The sequence below is a fragment of the Branchiostoma belcheri genome, unplaced genomic scaffold (genome assembly GCF_001625305.1).
Source record: "Branchiostoma belcheri isolate BF01 breed outbred unplaced genomic scaffold, Haploidv18h27 scaffold53, whole genome shotgun sequence".
NCBI lineage: Eukaryota > Metazoa > Chordata > Leptocardii > Amphioxiformes > Branchiostomatidae > Branchiostoma > Branchiostoma belcheri.
The window spans coordinates 705,799-731,971 of record NW_017804165.1 but is presented as its reverse complement, the minus strand read 5'-3'; the positions used below and the strand labels follow the sequence as shown (position 1 = coordinate 731,971).

Here is a 26,173-nt window from a genome sequence, read left to right as displayed (position 1 = left end):
ACAGGCAATTGAGAGTTCCTATCATTTTTGCTGAAGAGAGAGATTGACTGCCAGGGCTAGTATCATCCTTATCCAATGATTCAATCAGGAAATTATAGAGAGATCTTAAAATAGCAAATGTGAAAGAAGACACCTCTTTCGTGTCATCGGAATAACTGTGGCTTTTAACTCTATATGACTGATGTCGTTTACATAAGAAAGTCATTGATCAACCTCATAGAAAATAAACATCCCCTCACTCTGTATACATACATATGTCGTAAGAATACTGCTATAAAGTTAACAGTAACATTTCATCTGGTACATACTTGTATATGGAGACGCAAAGATGCAGAGGATTTCCTGAAGTTGCCTTACATCCACAAAGTTACAACTCACCATCATGTGCTCAGGACAAGAGTACCCAATGTCTGTATGTTTTTGGTTTGATTAACCTAAGTGTTGGTTCAGGGACACGGCAAGACATATCTGGAGCTATATGAATGTGAGTTGGTGCCTGGCTGTCTGACCTGGAAATGTTTCACAACACGGAGTACAAGGATGAAATGCTCCAAATCCTTTTCCAGCCACCCCAAGAGACCAAGACGGCCAGAAAAATTTGTGACAGACCACTGACATATGATGGATGATGGAAGAAGCATGGTAATTGTGCTCATGTATTTTACCTGATACGCGCAGAGGGTGAAAAATGTGCTCACATTTGACATTTGAAAAGTTTTGTACATTAATCAATTCTCTAGATATTCTCAAGCAACCAGTCTGATGTACATGTCTGTAGGAAGTCAAGCCACAGTATCATGTACATTCCTGTTGTACCTGGAACTTTTTAAACTTTAATGAAAGCCTCTTAATTGAGTGGGGTATTGTCTGGCCTGTTTTTCAGTCCAACATTTTGTGGAAAGAAGCAAAGTATTACTTGTGGGTTGTCACTTTTGCTCTTTTTAAAAACTTCATGTAGCAGTAGCTAAAGAGGACTGTACGCCAACGACAATGCTTCACCTATGATCAAACTATGTGAAAACACAGGACATGCCTTCTCAGTTAGAATATGCACAGTATGTGACCTGGACCAATAAATTTTAACTGAATTCCAGGATGCCTGGAACATGCTGTGAAGATATGCTTTCCAGTTTTCTTACTTGTGACAACATTGAAATCACGGGCACTGCAATTACAGTGGTCAATGTGCATTACCTTTGCATATCACAAAAGGAAAATTTTGCTCAACTTTTGAATGATATTTACAAATGGATGGATATTTCTCAAAATCCTTGAGTAAACTTTACATTGTACATCTACTCCCTTACCTAAATACAAAAAAAACTTACCTTTTTGTAGGTGTGGTGTGCTCTGAAGAGATACTGGTGGCTAGGGCTGACTCATTTGCTAGAGCTGGGGGTGGGGAGGGTGGCCTGAAATTTCACAGAACAGATAAATTAGCCACAGAAGCTGCTTGTCAATAAAAGCAACAGTATTAAACAGTTCTACTGTACATAATATATCATTATTACATGCATACAATGTATAGCTTGCTATAAAACGTGTTTAAAGCTTTTGAAGTTAGTTTGATGCAAAATTTCTGGACTTGTTCCAGGCTCATAAAAGATTAAAACCTGCACCTAACGTAAATAATCCATGACAAGAGTGATTGTGGATCCACTGAACCACACGAAAATATCTGTTGACATCACTACTAAATTCAAATGCAAAGTACAATGTATTCTTCAACATCAATCTGCTTGTTGGAACATTCTGCTAAGGGTTATTGTCACATTGCCCCTTTGCTCCTGTAACTGTTAAGTGTTTTAGTGTTTTTTTCTGGCACAGCCTCAAAACTTGACAAGTCATGATGCTTATACATGTATCTTTTTAAAACCAGGTAAGGCAGAAATGGCATCATGCTGAGACATGTGAGAAGGGTCTATATAGTCCTGTCATTTCTATCCATCCTCGTGTTTGACACCATCAAAGTGTGGGACTACCATGCTGCTGTATTGTACACGTGCCCTCAGTAGATGTGACAAATTACGTTTGGGATTGCATCTATAGCAGCGACACCTGTTCTGCAGTGCAATGTGAACCAGTCAGAATTGCCCTGAGGAACGTGACAGACGGTCACTGAAACGTCGGCTGTGAATAAAACACTAAGTTGTGTAAAAACATTGAGTCTCTTTACTCGGTGTGGGACTACCAACTGTACTGTACAAGTGCCCTCATCAGCAGATGTGACAACTTACACGATGTTGGAGAGGTCCAGGGTCTGTTCTGGCTCGTCAGGGAACCTGGGGTGGTTTGGCTCGGCGTGTTTTGGCACGCAGCGGAACGACTTCTTCAGAGCATGTCCAAACTGCTTGGCTGGGGATTTCTGCGACGGAAAAACGCAGCTTGTAAAGTCAGGAATCTGCACTTGGCATTCAAAGGTGACATCCTGTGTGACTAGGCTGCTGATCATGACACCTCCAACACCTGGTAAAACACTTTCAGAAACCTCAACAAATTATTATAATGAGGTGTTTGCAGGGACTGGGGATGTGAAATTTTGCTATGGTCATTTTGTAGGGGATGATAATAAAATTTACCACTATCATATTTTACACACTAGAATAGAATACATTTAAAACTTTCATAGTTAAAAATAATTTTGTCCATGATAGAAGTGGAATCCTTCTGTGGTGGTGGTGGTTTCTCTTCTCATGCCAAGGGCCATGTAGGGCAGCATGTTTCCTTGCCGTATTTGGTAAGATTTTGGAGGCATACAGGGTGAACTTGCCAGCCCTTTCCTCAACTAATAATTTGGCCAATATTTGTAATGAATTCCAAAATTAAAAAAATTTTCTTCAACACCTGAAGAGCTGACTATCATTTGTTAATTAAGTTAGTAAGGAGGAGAGCCCTGTACAAGCCCTGAAGGCTTCCTACCCCCTCCTGCACATTGGGTTTCTTTTATGTAATTTTATATTTATTCTATTTTTTTAATTTGTTTATTAAACATGTGCGAATAAACAAACAAACTATAACTAACGAACTAACCCAGGATGAATACTCCTTCATCTCGTGGTCTGTGGTGTGGTTCCCGCTGGTGTAGCCGCGCCAGAAACAGTTCTGACACAGCTGGTAGTTGAAACACCGTTGGCACTTGTACCGGAACCCCATCATGGACTCCCGTTGGCAGTATGCACATTCAACTGGATGGAACACTACAGTGGAGACAAAGGTATGTGAGTTTGTAAACGATTATCTTGAATGAGCAGTCATTAATCTAAAATCCAATAGAAAATTGTCAGTTGTATAATAACTGAATGGGCCATCATACTCTTTCTGTGTGCTTTCTTTTATCAGCATATTCAACAAGAGACAAAATGGGCCCAAAACTGTGACGCTTTGAGTATATGGGATATGATGGTTTTCTTTAATAGGGGAAATGTATTTAAAAAAAAAAGGTTTTTATTGTCCAAACAGTACCCGTGCAGTCGCAGCCTTTATACGGCTGAATTGATGCAGGGTATCACATAATCAATACAAATAACAGCAATCAAAATAATACACATGATACACATACATGTATTTGTAATGTTCCACAAATTTTGTGGAACTGTCGCAAGGGTCTGTGCGGCTGCCATTCGGCGCCACAAGGTGACCTCAATACGACTTTCCCCAACCAAAAAAAGTTAGGTACCCATTCACACCTGGGTGGAGTGAGGAAATTTGTGAATTTACATCTTTACAGCACTGAAAACAACACAGACGACATGAGGGAAGACCGTACCATTCTCTACGTTGGCCATCCGGTGCATGAGAGGCAGCCACACCAAACAGGGGGGACCAGGATCTGCCATCATCACGTCCAGGAAGTCATTGATGGTCACACGCTAAAGGAGAGATGAAAAATGTCTGTCAGTACAAAGCAGAAGCATTTTTTTCTCCATGGGTCTAAAACATAATACAGGCAGTATCTATTTCCTGAAATATTTTATCCATAATATAACAAACCTGCATCATTTTAACTTGACAGTATGTTTTTTTTTGCAATGAATTTTCTGCAAAAAATTACAGTTTGTATGTGGTGAGTTTGAGCCCTGATACTACATTTCAAACTTTAAAAAAATATTGTGTAAAAAAAGAGCACAAAACTGTTGACATCCTTTCCTCACACAAGTCTTGACCAGTAAGGGTGAAGAACAAAGAGTGATGTTAAAACATTTTTCCATTGAACAATATTAGAGTATATGAAATATATAATGAGTATCAATTGGATCTCATTTGATTTCTTAATGCAGTTATCAGTTTAGTCATACAGGAATTTTCATTCACACAAAACAAAAACAAATGACATGGGGATGTTATTAATGACATTTAATCAGTGTTGATACATGAAGAAAACGTGTTTATCATGCCAATACTAAGATAAGTGTTTCAGATTTAGTGACACAACACATATTCTGGTACATTTGGGATTGGTTAGACTTGTGCAAGGTTGCAACGGGTGTGAGGCTGTGAGCCAACATGTGAGAGATATGTGCACATATACATATATGCCTTGTTAATTTAAGTCAGGGTGGTTGTTATAGGCTAAGCCAGGCCTTGAAATACAGGACATAATATTACTATGTACCTACACTGGTGTTAGTAACTACTTTGGATACCTGTACAAAATTGCAATGATGAATACGCAATTGCAAAGACTGGAATTCGCTGCCGCCGACTGTAGTATCCAGTGAAACAGTCAACCAGTTTAAAACGAGATTGGATCGACACTGGGAGCATCTGAAGTACGAAGAAGGCGTCTAAGATCAGTCCACAACAGGCGGGAAGAAGCCTTACTCGACTGTAGACGGTATCAAGGTATCAAGGTATGAACAAGGATGGGTCAGCTAAATTCATGCCTTGTTCAGAACTCATGTTGTGCAATGATCTGCAGTTATAGATGCATGTTAGGAAGTGGTATTTCAAGGCCTGTTTGTTACATTACCTGTGGTTGTTAGGGATGGACATCCTGCATTCACCCATCTACTGCCTAAGAAGGAATAAGAAAAGTTTGACTAACTTCAGGGTCTTGTACCTGGGCCGATTGAAAGCATGATTTGGCCGCTGTCTCGTTGTAGCCAAAGCTGGGTCCCTCATACACAGCTGACGGCAGGGCCAGGGCTTCCTGCAGGAACTGGTCAAACTTGGGGTACACTAGCTGTCCTCGAGAGTCGGAGATCTGTGAGAAGATATCTAAAGAAGAGATGCAAAATTACAGTAGTCTTTGAGTTTCCTGTTGATGGGATACACTGTATATGGTCACAATTAGACACAGGTTACAACTGAGACTTTATGGTTACAAAACCAAAGAATCTTTGGTTATAAACTTCTTTTGTTACATGTTGCTCCATCAACCACATTTTTTCTATTTACAAAAACTCTTTCTATCAACGTCATAGCAGAAAATGATTGTAAATTGAGAAAATTCAGAATACACTACACTTTTTAAGTTGAAATTCTTCCTTTGTCGTATGAACGTTATTTAAATATATTTTATTTGATTACGTTGTGTTGTATTGACTTCAGGAAGAACGGTGTCAATGTAACACTAATGGAGATCCCAATAAAACAAACAAACAAACAAAATCCTCACATCTGAGTTTGTCCACCAGCTTGCCCGCACACATGGTTGACAGGGCCATTTTGATGGAGAAGACGGACATCTTGGCGAGCGCCTCGGGGTCGTACGCGCTCATGAGCCAGTTGAGCAGCAGGGAGATGGACTGGTCCACGTTGATCTGGTGGGTGGACGGCAGGCGCTTGTTGAGCTGGTACATGATGGACGAGACGATGGACTCCACCCGCGACACGTTCAGCTCCGTGCTGAGCTCCAGCGTGTTCAGCCCGTTCTCGCGAAACGCCTCAATCATGTTCCAGATGTCCACTAGATGCACTGCGATGGGAGGGAAACCATACAATTTTCAAAGAGTCGGACAATTCATCTCCCACTGCCTCCTGAGAAGAAGTCAAACCCCCTAATAGCATGGCAAGAATGGTTTAATAGAATTGAATAGAATAGATTAGAATAGCAGTTACCTTGTTCCTCTTACCTGTTCATATATTGCATATCTACTGTTTATCCTGTATGTATACCAACATTATTAGATTTAAGTAGAGATAGTAGATTTGATAAGTATATCGTACACGTAGAACTTCATTTTAGCAAATAGTCTTATATCACCACATTTTTCTTGCCAATGTCTGTATGCAATTAGCCCTCGGGGATGAATTTGCAATAAACAACTCATTAACGTGGCAATCAATTAATGGATGAATGAATCTTTATTTGCATGTTCATGCCCACTGAGTGACATAATACATAGGATAGGAGGATAAAAGTAAAAGTCTTAGGAATTACTAGAGAATACATTCTATCTAATCTAGGTCTTGAAGATTTCTTCTCTCTTTTTAAATCAACTGGAGATTACATTTTATGTGAGTATTACTGAGTAACCATAACAGTACAAGGTGCCCAAGTAAGATAACAAGTCCTCTAGTCTGTGGCAGCTTCAGCTATTCCATCAACAATTCTGGACAAATCCCATGATGTAGAATCTAACATTGTAAAGTAACAAACACGTTCTGTTGGTTTTAGCAGTAAACTTTGCTTACAGTTTGTCTTCTTCTGCACAAATCGCAGCTTGCATGCTGTTCGGTAGGTCCCCAGACGAATCACATCAAAGTTCTGTGTTCCTGAGGTGGGGAGACAAATAAATGGAGTTTAAAGTACAGTTAACAAAGATCGAGGATGAAAGGGACCAAACTTAAACTGTCACACAAATCACCAGGGATGCTGAAATGTCAGCCTATGTATTTGTACTTACTCATTTCTGTCATAAGTTGTCTGCGTTCCACCATGGCACGATGGGCTGGGTTTCCCTCAAGCACCCTGGAACAGCAGTTACATGTCTGATCAGAAAAGTCATAATACCACTGTTGACAGATCCATGCCAGATGTTTGTACATACATTTAGCCAGGTCGTTCCATTTCAGGAGCATTTTGTACATTACAATTTGAAAGTGATGATCATGAATCTGTTTTTGTACAGATTGAATTTACACCATTTCAGTTATTCAAACATTCGCATTGTAGAAAAGATAAATTTGGACATATTTGGAAATCTACATTGAAAATTGTCCTTGACTGTAATACATTTTTGTAGTACATGTAGTCCTAACGAATCATACACAATACATTCCTTCCTGGACAGCTTACATTTTGTTACAGAAAGTGGTACATGCCTACAAGAAGCAGTCTTTTTTTCTGACCTTTTGGTCAAACTGGTCAGACTCAGACAGACATCTTTGTGAAAAACCATAAAGGTTCACATTTACCCATTGAGAACACCATTTGGCAACCATGATCACAGATCCTATCAATGTTGGACTTAAATCTATGAAAATGCCTGGAGGCATTGGCTCTGTCCATGACTGATAAGACTAAAGCCAAGACCAAATGTGGTGGACGTGTGCACGATGATTGAATCAATTAAACGGCACAAGTTTCACAGCTGCTTGCAGGCCAATATTTGCCATTACATTGTCTGTACTGACATCATACTATGACTCATAAAAATAAAACAGCCTGACATATTGACGCAGAAATCAGCAGTATTATATAACGAGACTAAGTGAATGCATGGTTTTTATTTTATATCAAAAGTGGTTCCTGCTAACATACATGTTATCAAGTGACAAGTGAAGTACCACAAGTGTTCTGTATAATGTAGAATGACAGTCTTTGATGTTTATTTTGTAGAAATAATTCAAATACTGGACTTAAGTTAATACTTACTGCATGGATGCTGGGCTGTCCTCCATGGCCAGTTGCCCTACAGGATGGAAGGAAAACATTGAACAAAACAAATTCATTGAAATATTATACCAAAAGCTTATTAAGTTATAATGCTGGTATGCAATAACAAAAGAAGGCAAGGTTGGTACCCTGACTGAATATATTCCTATATCCATTAATCATCAAACACCAAGTCCAGTGAAATGTATCTCACCAATGTTCTGCTGGAAGTAGTTGGCACCTTCACACCAATATAATGGAATGAATTCTAACAGCTATATTTCTCTTGGGCAGTCACCCTTTCTGCTGAGCTTTCTAAGAATAGCAAACCTTAATCCACATTTGCATGAATGTACCTCATGTTATAGAAAATGCACGCTACAATAATACCATTGCACAGACATGAAAGATGTAATGAGACAAAGTATAATGGACATATTAAGGTCAATACACATTCCGTCAACCCTAGGCAGAATACATGTGCCAAGGCCTTTCATTCTTTAATCCACTCAGATGCTATCTTTGAAGTCTTCATTTTGTATGTAGGTCACAGTGTAATCTGGTTAACAGTTTGTTAAGCACTATTGGACATTGGCTGTGTGTCGGAGGGGCTGTCATCAGCTAGCCCTTAAGTGTACATCAACCAGTAGGCATTGACATAGCCAGCTTCTAGGGCAACCATGGGTTGTTAGGGGAACGCTGAGGGGAAAATTGTCAAGGTAAAAGCTAAGATCTAACTAGTTTCAAAATGTACCACTTCTTTGGGCTGCTCCAGAAAAGCAATGCAGCAGGCAGACTACAAGGAAAATGTAAAACTATAAACTACTACTATTTTCTTACAAAACTATGGATGGGGCTATTGCTGAACAGCCATCTTGCATGTTGTGGAAAAGTTGTTTTATGCCAGGCCCTTTTATACCACATTTTCTTTTTGATGCAATGCCTATGTTTTAACAGAATATCTTGTCTCATAATTCACCCTTTCAGATTGGTCTGTGCTGTTGAATAATTACAATCAGCTGGGCCTTGAATGGAGCTGCAATCCCCTGCTTTAAAGAGGATTTGATCCTCCCTGAAGCTAAATACACCAGGCGGGCAAAATGGACATTTCTACTAGATCTGCTCATCATTAAAAATGTATAGTTGGGCTGACGCATGTTACCAAAGTCTCATTACTACCTGTACATCAACGATAACAGGCTCATATGTAATCACTTTCACAGTAGACCCCACTAATGGTATGCAGCACATGTACAACTGTACGTACATGTATGTGAATGATGGTAGATATTAAGGTCTATTAGTACTGAAAAATCACCTTGATTCATGGAGCCATCGTAAGTTTAGGGATGAGGCTGTCCATATATTATGGCCCACATTCAATTTGTAATCACCAAGAATGAATCAAATAGAAGTAGTTTTCCAATATAAAATTCAAGCAGTCAAATTAACTGGCACGCTTTCTTGGAATCTACAATTTACATGTCCCATTGTTACAAATATCGGACAATCATCTTTTTCAATAGTATGACCATGAATACATGAGTAGATACAACAATCAGCTCGTGCCACATAATTATGCATTGATTATACCCCGGCTATAAATAATGTATCAATACCTGTTGCCACGGAAACAAGACAAACAGATATTAATGTCACATCATCATCATGCCACAAGAGGGCCCAGCTGGTGTTCTATTTTCCCTTCACTGAGGACCATTTTGGGCAGGGACAAAAATATAAGTGTGTCCCTGACCTTTACATATCACGCTCACAGGGGAGTCAGTGACAGGAGCATTACAAGGGCCAGCTGGAGTTTATGAACTGGAGGTTGATGCTACCATTCCTGTATTATGTTGACATATCATGTTGTTGACCATTACCATACTACATTGTAGGTTTGTATGGTATTCCTAGCTGGTGGCTTACACTTACAGTTACAGTATGGATAAGCCCTGAAAATTATCACTAAGGCCACACCAATTTAATTTCTTGGTTAACGGATTCGCCCGCTTCATTTTTTTCTGATTTGCAAATAAAATAAAAATTCAGAATCAACTGCAAAATGCTGACATATTTTGCCCTGAACAGTTGAAAACAGTCCTTTTCATCCTAGTTGTTACAGTTATTCCATCTTTCAATGCAATGGTATCATTAAAAGTTCAAAATTCATTGTTTAAATTTTGAACCAGCCTGGTGTGTTGACTTCATGGCTCCTATCATACCATTTTGGGCCATGATAGGATGCCTAGGCCTGTTTTTATTTTTTTCGCCCGCCCGCTCCATTATTTTTCTAGAAAAATCTGTTAACCAAGAAATTAAATTGGTGTGGCCAAAGGACAAAAAACTAACTTTTCAATTCTACAATATCAACAAATAAACTGTATACTAGGCGTCTACAGCTATTACCAGTGCATTTTCTGCTATGTTGCCCATGTATAGAACCCATTGATTAATAGAAGCAGTTTACATGCATGTACAACACATAATTGAATATTCCATGTGAAGCACATCACAAGTCATCCACATAATTACAAACATTGCCCAGCCTCGTATTTCATGGTTTATCTAATAAAAATTATCTTTAAATTGCCCGTATAAGCACATGTATGAGGTGTTCCTTTATCAATTTTTTTTGAAGTGCTGGTGCTCTTGAGCAGCCCTTCTATCTAGTCCCCATCACATAAATGGTGGATTAAAAAATTCAAGAGAAAAAAAATTGTACAAATTTAGAAAAGAATATGTTGCCAGAGGATTTGACTGGCCATGTAGAAGTGTGCACTTCTGGTGGATGGCTGAGCACTCCTATGGTCAGCCATCTCAGCTTGCCAAACATTTCCATTCTTCTCGTATCTTACATTTTATCCTCTTTACTAAATAAATGACACATGGCGGACTGACATGATCTTTCAGGTGCCATGACTGGACTCAAATGTGGAACTAAGCTGATGGGTTATCTACTTCTATTAACCTATGATGACCTCAATCTTCTAAAAAGCATTACAGTAATCCTCAAAAGAACTGACGTCAGTTTCCTGCCATTAATATTCAAACAGCTACAGGGAAAAGAAAGGCAGAGGGGTTATGCCAATCTATGCGAAACTTCATGAAAAGAATTACTTATCCTGTCTGCAATACTTGAATATCTGTTCCTACATGAAAAAAATTTGTGTCCATTCCATTTATATGTTTGTTTACAAAATTTCAACATGATATTATTACAAATAACTAAAATTTTGCAAAAAATATAATTTGATATTTACTAAAAACAGCAAAATTTTAAGTTGGATTTATAATCGCTAAAATCTACTCACTTTTTCCAAAGGCTTAAGTCTGTCTATATAATGTGCCTATAACCTTGAAAATTTACATATACATGTACAAAATGTATAAACAATTTCTGGAGTTATTGTTCGCAAGAAGACATACTGGGAGATGTACACTGTACCTGTAACTTTCTGTAGGTCATCCTGCAGATTCTGCATCAAGTTAGCAAAGTTGGAGGCAGAGTAGGAGCAGGTCAACACCTGGGACATGGTGGGCACTCAAGTAGTCTGGAGACTTAGACTGAAATCTCGCTGTGCTGACACAGCTGTACCAGGTGTCAGTTTAAGGAACAGTGGTCCGGAGACTGAGATCTTGCTGTACTGCTTAAGTGAGACAGCTGCCTGAAAAGATGTTGGTAAAGAACTGCAGGACAGTACTGGGAGTCTGGACAGTCTGATGAGATGCCAGGAGAGGAAAAGTACCAATGATCTGGAGACAGATGGAAATCTTGCTGTACTGAAGATGCTGCCAAAGCAAAGAACTGCACACGAGAAAGCTGGAGGTAAACTCTCTTCTCTGGCTATTTATCTGTATTCTACCAATTTGTTCTAAAAGTTGAAGTTTATGCTGCTTATGCTTTAAGTAGCTTAAGTTGTAGTTGACAGGAAATTCATAAAGTACCACCTAATGAAAATATAGAAATGCACGGATGCATCCTCTTCTTGGCTGTCTTGTCAAAATCCTTTGATCGTCGGTACTAGAGGGAAGGTCTCATCATCACAATGTACCACACTGCATTACCAGCAGTCAATCCATGATTACAGTCAGCGAGGTCACAGGTGAGGGGGTGAATCCCACGTCCACTGTCACCGAAGCTGCAATATCCCCACCAATGGATAACACTGGTGTGTTTCGTCCTTGAAATTCCTTACTAGTAGGTGATTATAACTACACGTCAGCCCTGCCAAAATCCACCTTTCCTCGGAAACACGAGACGACAGATGCACTTGAGGTTCTCCCAACAAGCTAGATTTCCAGCACGGGTTCTGAGATGCCGGTGCACTGCGGTCACATACACTGCATGGATGCAGAATTACAAATGAGAGGCGATGGTTCCCGGATGCAACCACTCTAAAAACGAGGGGGGGTCAGCACAGAAGGGGGCGTGGCCTCTTTCGGATGTTTCAATGGACCAATGGACATGTGCAGAGATGACAAAGCCTACAATAAACTAAATGACCTGTAAAATCAATAATACGATCTTGTTGCCATGGAGAAGCCGGCGGGGCGTCTCCCCGATACGGCGATCCAATGAGCTGGAATGGTTCGGTCCCGCAGGATCTATGGACATTAGATTCAGGCTGGCAGCTCAGTTCCCGATGGATGGATCTATCAGAACAGGATCCATCTCTGGCCAATTTGCCCTGCCTTCTGCTTACAGTAACATATTACCCATACTGCCCCAGGGGAGCCGGGTCTCAGGGGGTTTACCAAACCTTATTATGTATTTATGAATTGCGACGATACGTACAATAAATTTGAACATTCTGCTGGCTGGGTTCTGTTTCTACCAGTAAAACATATTGGACAACCAGTGCCAAAAACACAACAGTACAGGAAGGATCATTATGTTCTAGATTGCAAGGTATGATGTATATGTAACAGGGCCACTACAAAAAAATCTTGATAACAATGTGACAAAGTATTTGCATTACCGCTGAAGACTGCCGCAAGCAACACACATATATATATGTATCATATTTATGATATCAGCAAGGAACAATCGAATATCATCATTGATGCAATTTAGGAGAATAAAATCCTCTCAGGGTATGCTGTAAATAATGTCTGAGAGCTAAATGATTCATGTAAATTTCTGGGGAATCATTACATTTGTGGAACACAAATAATCCCCAGAAACTGTCAAACACATACCGGTAACTTTGAAGAACATCAGTCAGTGGTAGAAATACTTTTTTTTCAGTGTGCTGCAATATTGCAGGATGTCAAAATTTTGTTCTGCAATTCAGAAATACTTTCTGCAAATACACACTTAAATTAAAACTAAGAGTCTGGATCTAAACCCATGGCATATACAAAATTGCATGTTTGCAAACATTTAAGATGCAGAATTACTGGTATATTATAATTTATAGACTGAGTCAGTAGTAAATTATATCAGTAGTCAGTAGTAAACACAAAAGCTTTTAAACACTATTGATGAACCCCTAGCCTAATGTTCTCAGTCTGCAAGTTGCTTAATTTTTCTCTGCAATATTGAAAATGTCTCTGCAAAATGCAGACTGCAGGTGGGCATTCTAACACTGAATTCCTGGACTCCTGAGAAGTAACTATATTCATTCTCTTCTCAAGACTTTGTTCTGCACATCATGGAAGATGTATACATAAGTGACAGTTCCAACAAGCTGTAGTAAAATTGGCTTGACACACCATTTATCAACTCCTCCTATCTGCAGCTATCATCGCAAGTATTGATCTGCAATTACTGTCATCGCATTAATTATGTAAATTAGGCACCCAAACTATCATCGCATTGGGATCAATTTACACAATTATGGAATCATAAATAAAAAAAAATTGAATGGAAATGAAAGGTAAAAGAAGCAAGAATTTGTTGAAAAGATCATATAAGAATAAAAATGTGCACACATGATAATTAAAGGACACTACAATTGTACTGGCTAGACCATATTTTATGAGCATTCCTATATCCTCCTCTGGCCATGGGCTACTTGAGTGTGGAAAAAAACACGTCATTTGTGGGCTATGATCATGGAACATGATAAAGATAGGGGGAAAATTGCTCAGCACTTATATGAGAAAAACATTGAAACTTAGTGCTTATAACACAGAGAGCTGTAACTTGGTTTTGATAATAAACAATCCTCAGAGTCTCTTTATGATGGCTGATGGAACATTTAAACCATATGATATATTGCATGACTCACTGGAGTATGCTTGTGTTATGGCAAGCAGCCGGAAATTTTTAAAAATTAAAAAATTAAAATTAAAAAAATCCAGATATCAAGATGTACATAAAAATAAAAATTGATTCAAATTGACAAAAGTTTGAGCATCTACATTCAATCCCAACTAGTACTAAAAAACGCATACATAAATCTATTCCTGACATTAACATTCTGCTCACATAAAAACCATCTGCAGTCTGCCAGCAGAGTTTAGTGTGCCCGACAGAGACAGATCACTAGAAATGGCCAACCATTTACTCCTGGACAGTGATACACCATATCTATAATCGTTTGTTTAGAAAGAAGTTTTATAGATCGACTCACAGTTTTATCCACCGGGCATCACTGGAAATCCAACCTCCCCCTTTGTTATTAGGGAGGATCAGAAAGGTATGCATACTAAGGGAGAGAGGGCTGTGCAGGTAATTGTCTGTGAAGGTCGTATTTTCTGGTGGTCACACGTCTGTAGGTACCGTAGCATACCACTTATTGATTCTTCCAAGCACTAACCTTGCTCACTCTCAGCTATCTGTCTCCATAACATTCACAGTGCCGGGCCATACAAAACGTACCAGTGCTTAAATGGAAGCACTTGAATTGCCTGAAGCCTTGCCAGAAAATACACTTTCAATGCTCCAAATTTGTTTGAAAAGGCCCTTGAAGGCATGACTTTCCCCATTTAGAACTCATTCAATGTCTTAAAGTCTTTCTGTAACTCTCGTCGAAATGGATCACATTCATTAGTGACCTGCATGGATCTACACAAACTTAGTGGTGAAAATATCTGCCCGAATACTGAGGAAATATCACGCCACAGGGGAAAACCAACAGCAACTTCCCAAATTCCACTTAATATCATACACAAGAACACTTATTACCAGTAAGTCCAACAACCAGCTTTGCCATGATGATGAGATACTAGTAGATGTAGTCTATTTCTTCCCAATTTTTGTCAAGATTAAGCTGGGTAGTGCAAGGACAAAGCACAATCACTATAAACTCCATCAGACCTGAAACTATTTGTCATATTCAGATGAATATGCACAGAGGTTTTACTCCTTGCTCTATGGCATTGAACATCTGGCCAATGTAATGGCTATGTGTATTGGCAGAACCTCTGACCTTTATCATGCATCCTGTGGTGTCACTACAACTATGATCACAGCTCCTGGGCCGAGGGTTGTCCTGCCTGGGGCACTTCTCACTTCCAAGGGGAGGAGGGGGATGGGGGTGGCTGGAGTCAACTCTCAGTTCCTCTATAGTCTATCTACAGCCTGAAAAAGACAAGAGGAAGTATTAATATCATTTTATGCTGCTAACACTAACAGTACTACACTGTACTAGCATTGCTACTAACTATCAAAATACATATGACCTTGATGTATAACATCTGTGTCCATAATATCACCATTGTCCATAATACCGCCACCTTGAGAAAAAGTGTGTTAAAGATATTTTTACTGCAACATACCCTAGGTATGTACAGTTGAGGTGTGCAGGAGTGCATACCAAAAGTATGCTGCAGTAAAAATATCTTAAAGCACACTATTTTTCAAGGTGGCGATATTATGGGCCCTGGTGATATTATGGACACGGATGTTAACTGTTAAGAGCTACATTGTACCTGTACCTTTTGAGACTATATAAATTCACCATCCAACCACGGGTGCATGGCAAGTTTCAATGGTTTATGAAATCCAAGTTTGTCAGTTACAAGCTGGAAGACTAAGAATGGCTGAAAGCAAAGCCACAGCTATCCGAATTAAAATACCTACAGCATGACTGTACAACATAGTACAAGTATATGTAGGTGGATTGTTTATATTGGCAACAGATGTTAGTACCCAGTGTAAAATAGGCTCATTTCATGCTGCTGTATCACTTACAAACTTGTACAGGTAACTCTAGAACTTATGACAAGGTTGATACTCTACAGTCAAGGTAGTGCCTGACAGCTTGCCTAATAATTCAAGTAACACGACACCCACAAAAAACATCAAGACCATGGCCATGCCAGAAGTCCGCATTGTAAATCATTGACATTATGGATAAAAAGCCTTCATCCTTTTTGGTAGTCTTACCTTCATGCAAGCTTTTAGTTTTGGTGAATCAATACAATCTTCAGGGAAAATATAGCACACAAGGTTGTTGAAAACTTACTGTACAGTATTGTCTAGTGGGTGCCGGCATGCCTTTTTTCGTAAGGTGTAATCTGGCCTTTTTGGTCTTCGTAATCCATAGGCAGCCTTCCCAAAAATCAACGTAATTCGTAATACAGTAGTACATGAGCCGCAAAGCGTAAAGTCGTAATCAGCTCTGAGAACTTAACGTAATTTGTAATTGGCGTCGAAAATTTTGCGTAATTCGTAATCAGTACCCCCCATGCAGGCCCTCTCTAGTTGTAGTATTGGAGGGGTACAACTAGCCCGGGTACCATCCTGGTTAGTTAATGTCCGCTTTCACAGTGGGAGCGACTGTGGGAGCGGACGTAATCTAACCAGGATGGTACCCAGGCTAGGGTACAACTTGATGAATGTTGCCGGGAGTTTAATATACCTCCTATCTGAAGAGTGAAAATACCCTGGAAACATTACTCTTACGTTTATGGCACATCGATCCCATGGATTGCTGAAGCGATCCCATGGATTGCTGAAGATGGAAACCAGGGAAACTAGGTCGATCATCTACTGCTATGAATGATGCTGGAATAAGGCATCATGTAACTTGTAAGGGTTGTAGTACATCATACCACTGGACTGACCCACTTAATCTGGCAAGTATTCAATGAAGAAAGCTGGGACAGATCTACATATACACTGTACACCGGTTGTCGAGTTTATTTCTTATAAGGGGAAGTTGCTACCAACCTTTCCATTTGTAGTCCTGCGCCTTTAATTTCCTGCACATGCTGCGCCTATTGAAGTCCTTGGCATAATTTGCAGACCCTGGGTCTTCATTACAGAAAAACACAGTGCAGAGCCCCGCAATTTGCAGGCTAAATATACAGCTAGCTTCAACATATGGAATGGTACTCTAACCAGGACAACTTGAAGAAGTCAGCAGGAGGTCCTGTGTTTAGACTTGGGCTTCCTGCAAGTGAAGTATGGCTGTTGACCTCTTGTGAACCTCTCTAAACATAAACACTAGCACAGTCTGGGTGGTTCAGTAAAGGTTGGAGTAAACAGTATCCCCTTTTAGCTGATGAAATAGGAAGCTATGTTGAAAAATAAACTGGAGGGGCTCTGACAACATCACTACACCTGTGGATTATATTACTTCACTTTGGTTCCCACAGTGAGTGAGTTGCACGACCATTCCAGTCTCCATCCAAAAACAACAATTCTAATGCTTTACCCATGTCTAGTCGAGTGGTGGAGTGCCAAATTCAACATTCAGAACAGCAGTTCACAGGATTCCCATATTCAGCTGATGATGTCTGCCGTCAACTTGCAAGACCCTTCTTGCCATGGGACTCTGTACATCAGATCATATTTGCAGCAATGGATTTACACCTATATTCCTCTGGTCCAACATGTCTAGGCAGATGTATTTTCACAAAGACTGAATCTCCCACAAGAACCTGGGTTTGAGAGCGTTTTTGGCAAGTATTCATTGACTCAGTAGATGGCTATAAATTGGTGTTCAGAGGTCACGATTCCTTTTGGCCTGCAATCAGGCTTTTAGGTAGGATTTTTTTGGTGGGTGTCCATTTTTGTTGTTGTATGCTATGCACTGTGAAGACGCACGGTGCGCGAGCTTTTTAGGAGGGCTTTTTTTTAAATTCATAATGCTCTCAAACACTATTTTCTGCATTTTGGCGTGCAAATGTGAGTTTTTTTCCTTCAGTAAACGATAAATTTTGTATTCATAGTAAGGCTGAAGGGAGGTATGTGTGCATGGCAGGGGTTGGGAGTGGAAAAAATAGGGCGTCTTTAGGGTGTCCTACCAAAAAGTAGGGCGTCCAATTTCTTATTATTTTCACTACAGGGCGTCCAAAAGACACCCTGGACACCCCCTAGCTAAAAGCCTGCCTGCAATACTTTTGTAAGAATAGCAGGGATTTGACCATGTGGGCTTGTCTCTATTGAGTGCTTTTCACTGGCAAGTAGTCAAAAACCATTGTACAATGTAGAGATGACTTTCAGAGGGCTGTGGACAGACAGCATGGCCATGACAGTAATGATATTTACTAAACTTACTAATCCGTCACGGTGAATGCCGTAACAATGGACCAGTGACCTTTCAACCTCCGAAGGATGATGTGCTGACTGCTCAGTGTGGTGGATCTGTCCTCTCCTGCAGGAGTCCTTGTCAGAATGTTTATGACTTGGAGAGCCAAAGTAATTTGGGTCAGGACCCTTATCAGAAAGGGTCTAACTCTAAGTCTCGTATCTTGAAACTGGAAATCCAATCTTACATCAAGGAAATGAGTTTACACCTAGACCAGCTCCTGGCCATGTATAACTCTCACCCTAGATGGGGACATGATTGAAACTAACCCACTTGAAATTTGAATCATTTACTAGTGCTCATTTTTTTAATAACTCAGACATTCCTGAAAAATGATGCAACTGTATACTGTATTGTATACGTAATCAGGCATATTACATGTTAAAAGGTTCTTTGCCTCTGAACATAAGAAGTGTGACCTGTTTTCTAAAGAATGTAAACAGCTCACATTGGCTCAAGGGTATCATATTTTTTAATCAAAACATACTTCCTAGATATTTGGAACCTAGGGTCCAGAGTTCCATTCAGAAAAGTGAATGTAGTGTACTTTAAAGCATTTTGTCTGAGAATGATATTTCTAAGTGTGTATTGAATGGGCTGGTGTGATTGCCCATTGCATAATTTTGTGGTACAGGCCTGGAAAGGTGAGAATTTAAAGATCTCTTGGATGCTTTTGTTACCTGCACGCATGCACACCTGAGGTTATGCACCACCTGTTGACCGAAACATTAGTAGCCAAATGATCATATGTGAAAATGGACAATACACAATAAGTCATAACGTTATATTGCAACAGTTTTATGATCTGGTGTCCAATCAAAGCTGTAAACACCTGTACCCTATCAACACCTTGCCATGATTGGTGTAATGTTTGCAGGCAGCCTCCCATGGTGCACCAGCGGCCAGGAATGTCAGGCATGTGGGTCTTTACCATGTAAACAAAGTGGGAGGGGGGCGTCCACAACTGTTGGGGGGATGGCGGTGCCTTGGTAGAACTCTGTCTACATACCAACATTAAGTAAAGCACGACGTCCAAGTCTAACCCTCTTCTTACAGTTTGCAACGTTTAATACATCCTCTCCTGGAGCTTGTTTGAGATTTTCCTGAATGTAGTACAGCTCAACACCGTAATCACCCCTGCCATGTTGCTCCGTTCCACACCCCCAGGCCAAATGGCGGAGCGGCCGACCCTCTGCCTCCCCCGGGCGCAGGGTACCGTTATATTTCTGATAAGCCAAGTTTGGCTGGCGGGAGGCCGTGCTTTATCACGCCTAGGCCCCCATCTGGCCTCCCTGCACACTCATAATGCCCTTGAAAGTACAGAAATACAGCGAAATGGGCCGGCGCAATTGACGAGTACTAACACGGAGGGAGTCAGACAGGCGGAAACCACTGGTTGCATTTTCCAGCTGGCTACGTGGCCTGGTTTTTTCACGCCCGTGTTTGTTTATGCGCGGAAGACCCAACTGATTAATCGGTAAAATGTCGAGAGATTCCTCAAGTGTCAGAGAGAAATGTGGGACAAAATCAGGAATGCGTGGCGACAACGTATCAAACACGCCAGAGTTTGGACAGTTGAACTGGGGGATCTGGGGTAGAGGGACCTCCTACTCACTCCTATGGTATCTTGACCCCTCCCCTGCCATTCCCATCCAAACTTGTTCCCCAAGACATGCAAGACAGATAAAATCTCCTCGACGGAATGCTAAGTCGGAGAGAAGGGCTTAGCAGACATGTTGAGTGATATCCTGATACTGTTCGTGGTCCCCAGTTTACCCCCGAGGAGACGAAAAGACGTACTTTTGAGGCCCGAAGTGTTGTTCCGCCGAACCTGACGCTCTCTGCCTGCTGCTAGTGATTATACTTCCGGAGACCGCCGTGTCTCCCGCCTACAGATCTCGCCTTATCACGCACATGAAATTACTTTCCCGCTTATTAGCTTTCTAACCACATACATTCAGAAGTTACGAACCTCTCCATTAAAAAATCCCGGCCAGCTCTCTCGGCGGCAGCTCAGCCCGACTGCAGCACGCGATGGCCCGGCTCGCCCCGCCACCCCCAGCAGATGATAATGAGTTAGGCCTGCAAAGGTCAAGCATGTGCAACAGCGCCACACATCGGATGTTTACCGTCAAAACAGGACTGAGAGGGAGTGTACAGCAATGCATTTCACCGGTGTTGAAGGAAGGATAGGGGTTAGAAAAAAAAACTTTCTGTAGCGAAAGAATTTTATTAGGTCATAATATGAACTGGGCTGGCCTCAAGAAACTGTAGCAATTTAACAATTTAAATTTGCTGACCAGACGAACGCCAGAGTTTGAGAACATTTGAAGAGAGCTTGTCCCCATGCCTTCAAAGCTACGGGACTGCTGAGTAACATCTTCTGCATGATAAAGAATATCAATTGACATTTGAACTCCAATACATTTCTTCTTCTTCTTTTCATTCAACCAGCTATTGTTGTAACTTAATTATACCATCTGCACTTAGTGGACTAGGTGACTAGGTCTAGCACCAAAGATGTAATGATTACAGTACTATTCAGCTGAAAGATACTGTAGTTCTAAATCAGACAATAAGTTACAAGAGAGGAACATGTTTTATTCTGAAGAGTACCATAGATCTTACAAGAAGGGTGGCACAATTGTTGACAATACAGTGCAGTAAATATTCTTGATACTGAATCTAAGTGGTCCATTTAATTGCAATAAAATGGTTGCTACAAACCAGTGAGAATTTGTATGCTCAGAACCTGGGCTTGTAAAATTACATGTTCCACACCTCAGAATAATTATTTACTCCAAGTACATGTATCATTCACATCTTACACACTTTGGGTCCAGGATGAAAATATGATGTACGTGTTATATTCTGTTCATATTCCACTACAGAAGAATAATGTGCTCACCCCATATATTTTATGCAACTTAATTCTTACACATATTTATACAAGCTAACGTCATGAACCTATATAAAATATTCCTCTACAAAAGAAACTAGAAACATAGTTCAAGGCTGCATTGTCGACATAATTGTGTAATTGTAGAAATGGTCTATGTAAGATTAAAGGTCCTTTAGCAAATCCTACAGCACTGAAATTTTTAACTGGTTTGATAATTCAGGCTACAAAGCATACCATACATTATCTGATTAACTGCAGTAAGAGAATAAAGGACTTCTACATATAAAGATATTACACATGAATACATAATAACATGGTGATTTGCATTGTCCTAGAACCTCTACAATGGACTGGCCAAATTAATCTTTTCACTGTCTTTGAATATTGTTCCATTACAAAAGAATCTTCACAATACAACCTTCAGAAATGTCACACCTGAATCCAAATACTACCAGTCAGTATAGTTTTTTCTTTACTTTAGTCACTGTCAACAGGACATACTAGAAAATAGTGATGTCTACAAAAACTGCAAATTCCTTTACGTTCAAACTTGTGACTAGCAGGGTATTAGTATTTGTCAATCACACTTCAGGGCAGAGCTGCCAAATGAAGTATGTAACCACACTTAGATAATGTTATCACATGGCCAGTGTCTCTGGGCTATAGATATACAGTATATAACATTATGTCTTCTCTCACAATTCAATGAGTCTGCCACAATGCTAAAATAAAGTCTGTACTGCAGTCCACATTTCAGTGTTGAGACCCTCATCTGTTGGTAACGGATTGTGATATCAAAGACTTCCTGGGTCATGAGCCTTGTCTTGTTATCGTTGACATCCTTGATTGGGAAAAGCTCCATAGGAATATCCATCAACAAATCAGCAACAGCGCACCCCCGCACATGGAAATGGTTTGTTCCTCTGATAGCTCGTTGTTGCATGAAAAGAAAGATGATTGCAAAAGAAAAACAACACAGGTTTCTGCTGGGTTGTCAGCACAACCACCGGTATTTTGAGTTCAAGAAGAAAAACAGAAACTACTGAGCTGAAGAAAAATAGACCTCTCCTAAACCAGTAGTGATGGTGTAGGCTTCTTTCCGGGCCAAGCTTCCTTTGCGTATTTCTTTTTCTTTGGTTCAGAAGATGAGACTTCAGTACTGATAACTGTGGCAGGATGGGTGGCAGGCAGTTCAGGCACAGGTGCCAAGTCGACCTCAGGTGCCAGGTTTGGTCTGAACCCGCTGAAGACAGAGGAACCAATCATGCCTGCTGTGGGAGATGTGGGAGTGTGCGCATCACCCGAGGACGTCAGATCACTGTACAAACCTGCAACAGCATACATATCAATTAAGGGGCAATTCGCACAGCTCAAGTTGGCATTTATTGGCATACGTATCGACTCTCTGTGTCATTATCGACTTCTTGGGTTGTGACTATCATGGCCAGATGCCAAGAAGTAGATATTGAATGAGCATGAGATTTATCTATCTGTAGATTTAGTGATGATAATTTCCTCAGATCAGACTGGTTACCCTATCAAAGTTTGAGAGACATTAGGGTGAGAACAGAAGTGTTTGTTGAACGTGCCTTCCATACATGTATGTTTCCCTTTCTATTCCAAGGTAACAATAAAAGTGCACATAGTACATCCCATGATAATGTAATGTCTAAACTGCACCAGATTGAAACCACACATGTACCTGGTGTGTAGAATTGCTGCATACGTTTGGCCATGGAATCTGGTGAATGGGGATGTCCTCTGCTTTCCTTTTCTGTGGGGTAGAACATTGTGTTAACTTCTGGTAACTTCTGGTAACAATTTCATATAATTTAGTGGCAATGCGTGCATCTTTCCCAATTCTCGTTTTAAATAGTAACTTGAACAAAAAGCCCTTTTTGCTATGAGTGCCCAGTCCTTGAAAATGAAACAAATCGATACTGGTACACTTCTGTGAACTCATTTACAAGTTAAGTTACAAGCAGTTACATGGCTGTGAACCATTCAAAATTGACAAAAAGCACAATACTAGTCTTACACTAGTTACAGCCAGTAAGATGTTTACAACTTGAAGTCCCTTCTGTTTCCCACTCACCTTGACTGGAATAACCTCTGTGGATACCAGGTTTCTGAACCTGCCAACACTGGGGTCAACGTCCTCTGGGTTAATAACCTCTTCATCATCCATGAATCTCACTGACTGCATGCTTTTTCTCTTCCTCTTGATGGGGGAGGGGGTGACTTCTAGGTTGGACTCTTCCACACTGTATACTGTGATCCTCTTGTTGTGGGCTGTGTTAAATTCTGTCAAGTTCTGGTAGATGAGAGTAACAAAATACTTCAGCACATAGAAATGGGAGTTTTGTACATTACATATTTAACGTTACAACATCATATTATTTCAACAGTGCATAACAGAAAGACTGCTAGATCTGTACAGGTAGTACTTACTAGCAAAATTGGTTTCCTGTAAGTTGTAGTTGAAAGATCACATCTAAGTACATGGAAGTGACAGTATGTACTACATGTATTCAAAGATTCTGCATATTAAGAGCAAGTTATTTACATCCAATTCTGTCTCCTCTTCCGGTAGACCCAGCAATCCTGTGGAAATCTCCTCTTCTCCAACTGTTTCTGTGTCGTCTGACTTTACAGTAGTGACTGTCTGTGGCTTCTCGCGCAGGACGTATGTCCGCGTGGAGGCTCCAAACCTCAGGACAGAGTCCAGGGGAACTTGCTGGGGTTTGCTTGGCTCTAGGCGGATGTTGCCAATGTGAGTGCCATGTGCTGGAAAGAACATAGTTTGTGTAATGTAAATACTGTTCTCCGACACTTTTACACTCCATAGATATCACAACATCTTCTTCTTCTGTCAGGTGCTTTGCAACTGTGAGTTTTTTCCAGTCCATTCTGTTTTTGGTATGGCTGCTTTGGATCACAACATACATGTACATTGTAGGTAAGTACAGTCTATACAGCAGAATCTGTCCAGAAATGCACAGACAGAAATTTATGAAGATCAATATGGCCTCTTCCTTCTATATGATTTGCAAAGGACTAGAGTGATTTATACAGCCACAGTTAAGCAATCATGAGGCTGAAGTCCAAAACCTACTCATTGAAAACAATGTGCTACCTGGCTATGCATACTTACTGCTATTCAAGTCTATGAGGAAAGCTCTGTTGAGGTGCTTGTGCCAGACCAGAGCTGCATGGCATCTGGAACAGGACTGGTGGTCGATACAGAAGTCACACATCTTGGAGTTCCTTCCAAACAGGTAGTACTTCTTCTCATCAATGATCAGTTTCTGAAAACAAAAGATAAGATTTAGAAGGGAAAATGTAAAATCTGCTATGATGGCCTAAGTAAGTGTTTCTTGATGGAAAATGCACCTGTCACTTTTTCTTGGTGACTACAATGTGTTGCTGTGTTGCATTATGTATGTATAGATGATCAATTTGATGAATTGGTGCTAATAAAATGTCACAGTCTGTCTGCAGATATTGTCACAGAAACACTCACCTCTATCATCTTGTCTCCTTTGATGACATCTAAGTGAAGTCCTGCTGGAGGTTTCCCAGCCCTGGAACATATAATACAATAATGTTAAAAGCTGATCACCACTATGAATAATAGATGAATGATCTATTCTATGGACTTATGAACTCGTGCAAAATTGCATAATAGAATTTATTAAAATAATTTTGAGTGCGTTTTTGGCCAGGAACTGTAGATCCGACGTGTGCCCATAATAACGTCATATTCGGTATGAGTAGAGTAGAGTAGAGTAGACTCTTTGGTATGGTTTGTACATTTGTAGCACATTATGGTATAAACACAAAACTAATGTTGCGTGGTTATGAAAGAATAAACAAGCAGCAGGCGTGGCGTACGTGCGTGCTGGAAAGGTGATCACGGAGTGAGGGACAACAACATGATTCAACGTCTGGAACATGAACAGACTTTCTAGGTTTGGTTTGGTTTGGAGGTACATGATACTGATTCATCTTTCACTGAATTTTCCGGAATTTGAGGTCCTCGAATGACAGTCAATGCATATAAATACTTCAAAGTCTTCGAGCTACCATGGTTGAACGCTAACGTTTTGAACGCGCACGCAAAGCAACACATGTGTATTTTTGCGCGGCAACTGTGGTGTTTTCATAAGCCAATGCACGCAGAACGGGTTACTGTGCATCCACCTAGATGAGTTTTCCCAGTAGACTATGCTTTTGCTGTTAATAATCACGTGAAGACTTACCAGGACGGCACATCGAAAGGTGGAGGGAGATTGGGATCGGGCTCGCCTCTACTCTCTCGTCTCTGTTTCTGGCTTTCTTTCGACGCCATTTTGGTCTGAACCTAATTACAAACGCAACGACGACAGTATGGCTCTTTCTCTTATTCGGTCTTTGGAAACAACATAATCTTATAGCAGAAAGTACATCGACATCAATAGATACAGATTCTGTACTGAAAAGTTGTATAAATGGTGTAATGACTGAGAGAGAACGTTCATCACCTATCAATGCGTTTTCGTTTTCCTGCGTTCTTGAGCCAGATAAACATGTGTCGTGTTGCATGTTGGGATATATTTCTCATCTCTGACCCCCAGGTGAGGTGAGGAGAGGGGGGAGTGGTTGGGGTGTGCAACAATCTTGTACTTTTAGTACTATATTTTCTCCGTATTTATGGATTTGTTTATACATGTATGTTTATGATAGCTACTATACTAAGACAGTATCTCAGAGCTGGAAAACAACTTTACAATTGTCACTAACCTCTGTACCATATGTCTAACAAGTTATAACGCTAGTTCATTTCCTTGTATCGTTACAGTATTTATTAATTTTATATGGATGTGAAAGTGATTAATTCCAGCCAACCATCATTACTTACTTACACAAACTGACAGAGCAAAATTCTTCATACTTCCTCGTCTTACACCCCCTCCTACCCCCCTG

The 26,173-nt window shown here is 40.3% G+C and overlaps 2 protein-coding genes across 6 annotated transcripts in view; both read right to left on the bottom strand.

The window, feature by feature from the left end:
- Window positions 1-20,401, bottom strand: part of LOC109480944 (dystrobrevin beta-like) — a 31,409-nt gene extending 11,008 nt beyond the window's left edge. The window contains exons 1-11 of one of the 5 annotated variants that reach the window (XM_019783375.1): window positions 20,279-20,401; window positions 15,199-15,350; window positions 7,820-7,856; window positions 6,849-6,913; window positions 6,637-6,717; window positions 5,618-5,917; window positions 5,045-5,217; window positions 3,767-3,869; window positions 3,031-3,197; window positions 2,238-2,365; window positions 1,329-1,412 (exon numbers count right to left, since the gene is read on the bottom strand). In XM_019783375.1, the coding sequence (XP_019638934.1) occupies window positions 1,329-1,412; window positions 2,238-2,365; window positions 3,031-3,197; window positions 3,767-3,869; window positions 5,045-5,217; window positions 5,618-5,917; window positions 6,637-6,717; window positions 6,849-6,913; window positions 7,820-7,856; window positions 15,199-15,211 (1,151 nt within the window). In that variant the 5' untranslated portion in view covers window positions 15,212-15,350; window positions 20,279-20,401. Of the gene's footprint in view, window positions 1-1,328; window positions 1,413-2,237; window positions 2,366-3,030; window positions 3,198-3,766; window positions 3,870-5,044; window positions 5,218-5,617; window positions 5,918-6,636; window positions 6,718-6,848; window positions 6,914-7,819; window positions 7,857-11,267; window positions 11,413-15,198; window positions 15,351-20,106 lie in introns of those variants that run through there. The other 4 variants (XM_019783374.1, XM_019783376.1, XM_019783372.1 and 1 more) reach the window with 4 other exon arrangements.
- A 400-nt stretch (window positions 20,402-20,801) lies between these two features.
- LOC109480985 (nuclear inhibitor of protein phosphatase 1-like) lies at window positions 20,802-25,790 on the bottom strand. Its single transcript, XM_019783453.1, has 7 exons — window positions 25,471-25,790; window positions 24,732-24,792; window positions 24,363-24,516; window positions 23,775-23,995; window positions 23,304-23,522; window positions 22,911-22,982; window positions 20,802-22,536 (listed from the first exon to the last, which is right to left on the bottom strand). Exons 1-7 carry the CDS (start codon window positions 25,557-25,559, stop codon window positions 22,519-22,521), a joined length of 834 nt encoding a protein of 277 aa, XP_019639012.1. The 5' UTR covers window positions 25,560-25,790; the 3' UTR covers window positions 20,802-22,518.
- Between the last annotated feature and the right edge of the window lie 383 nt (window positions 25,791-26,173).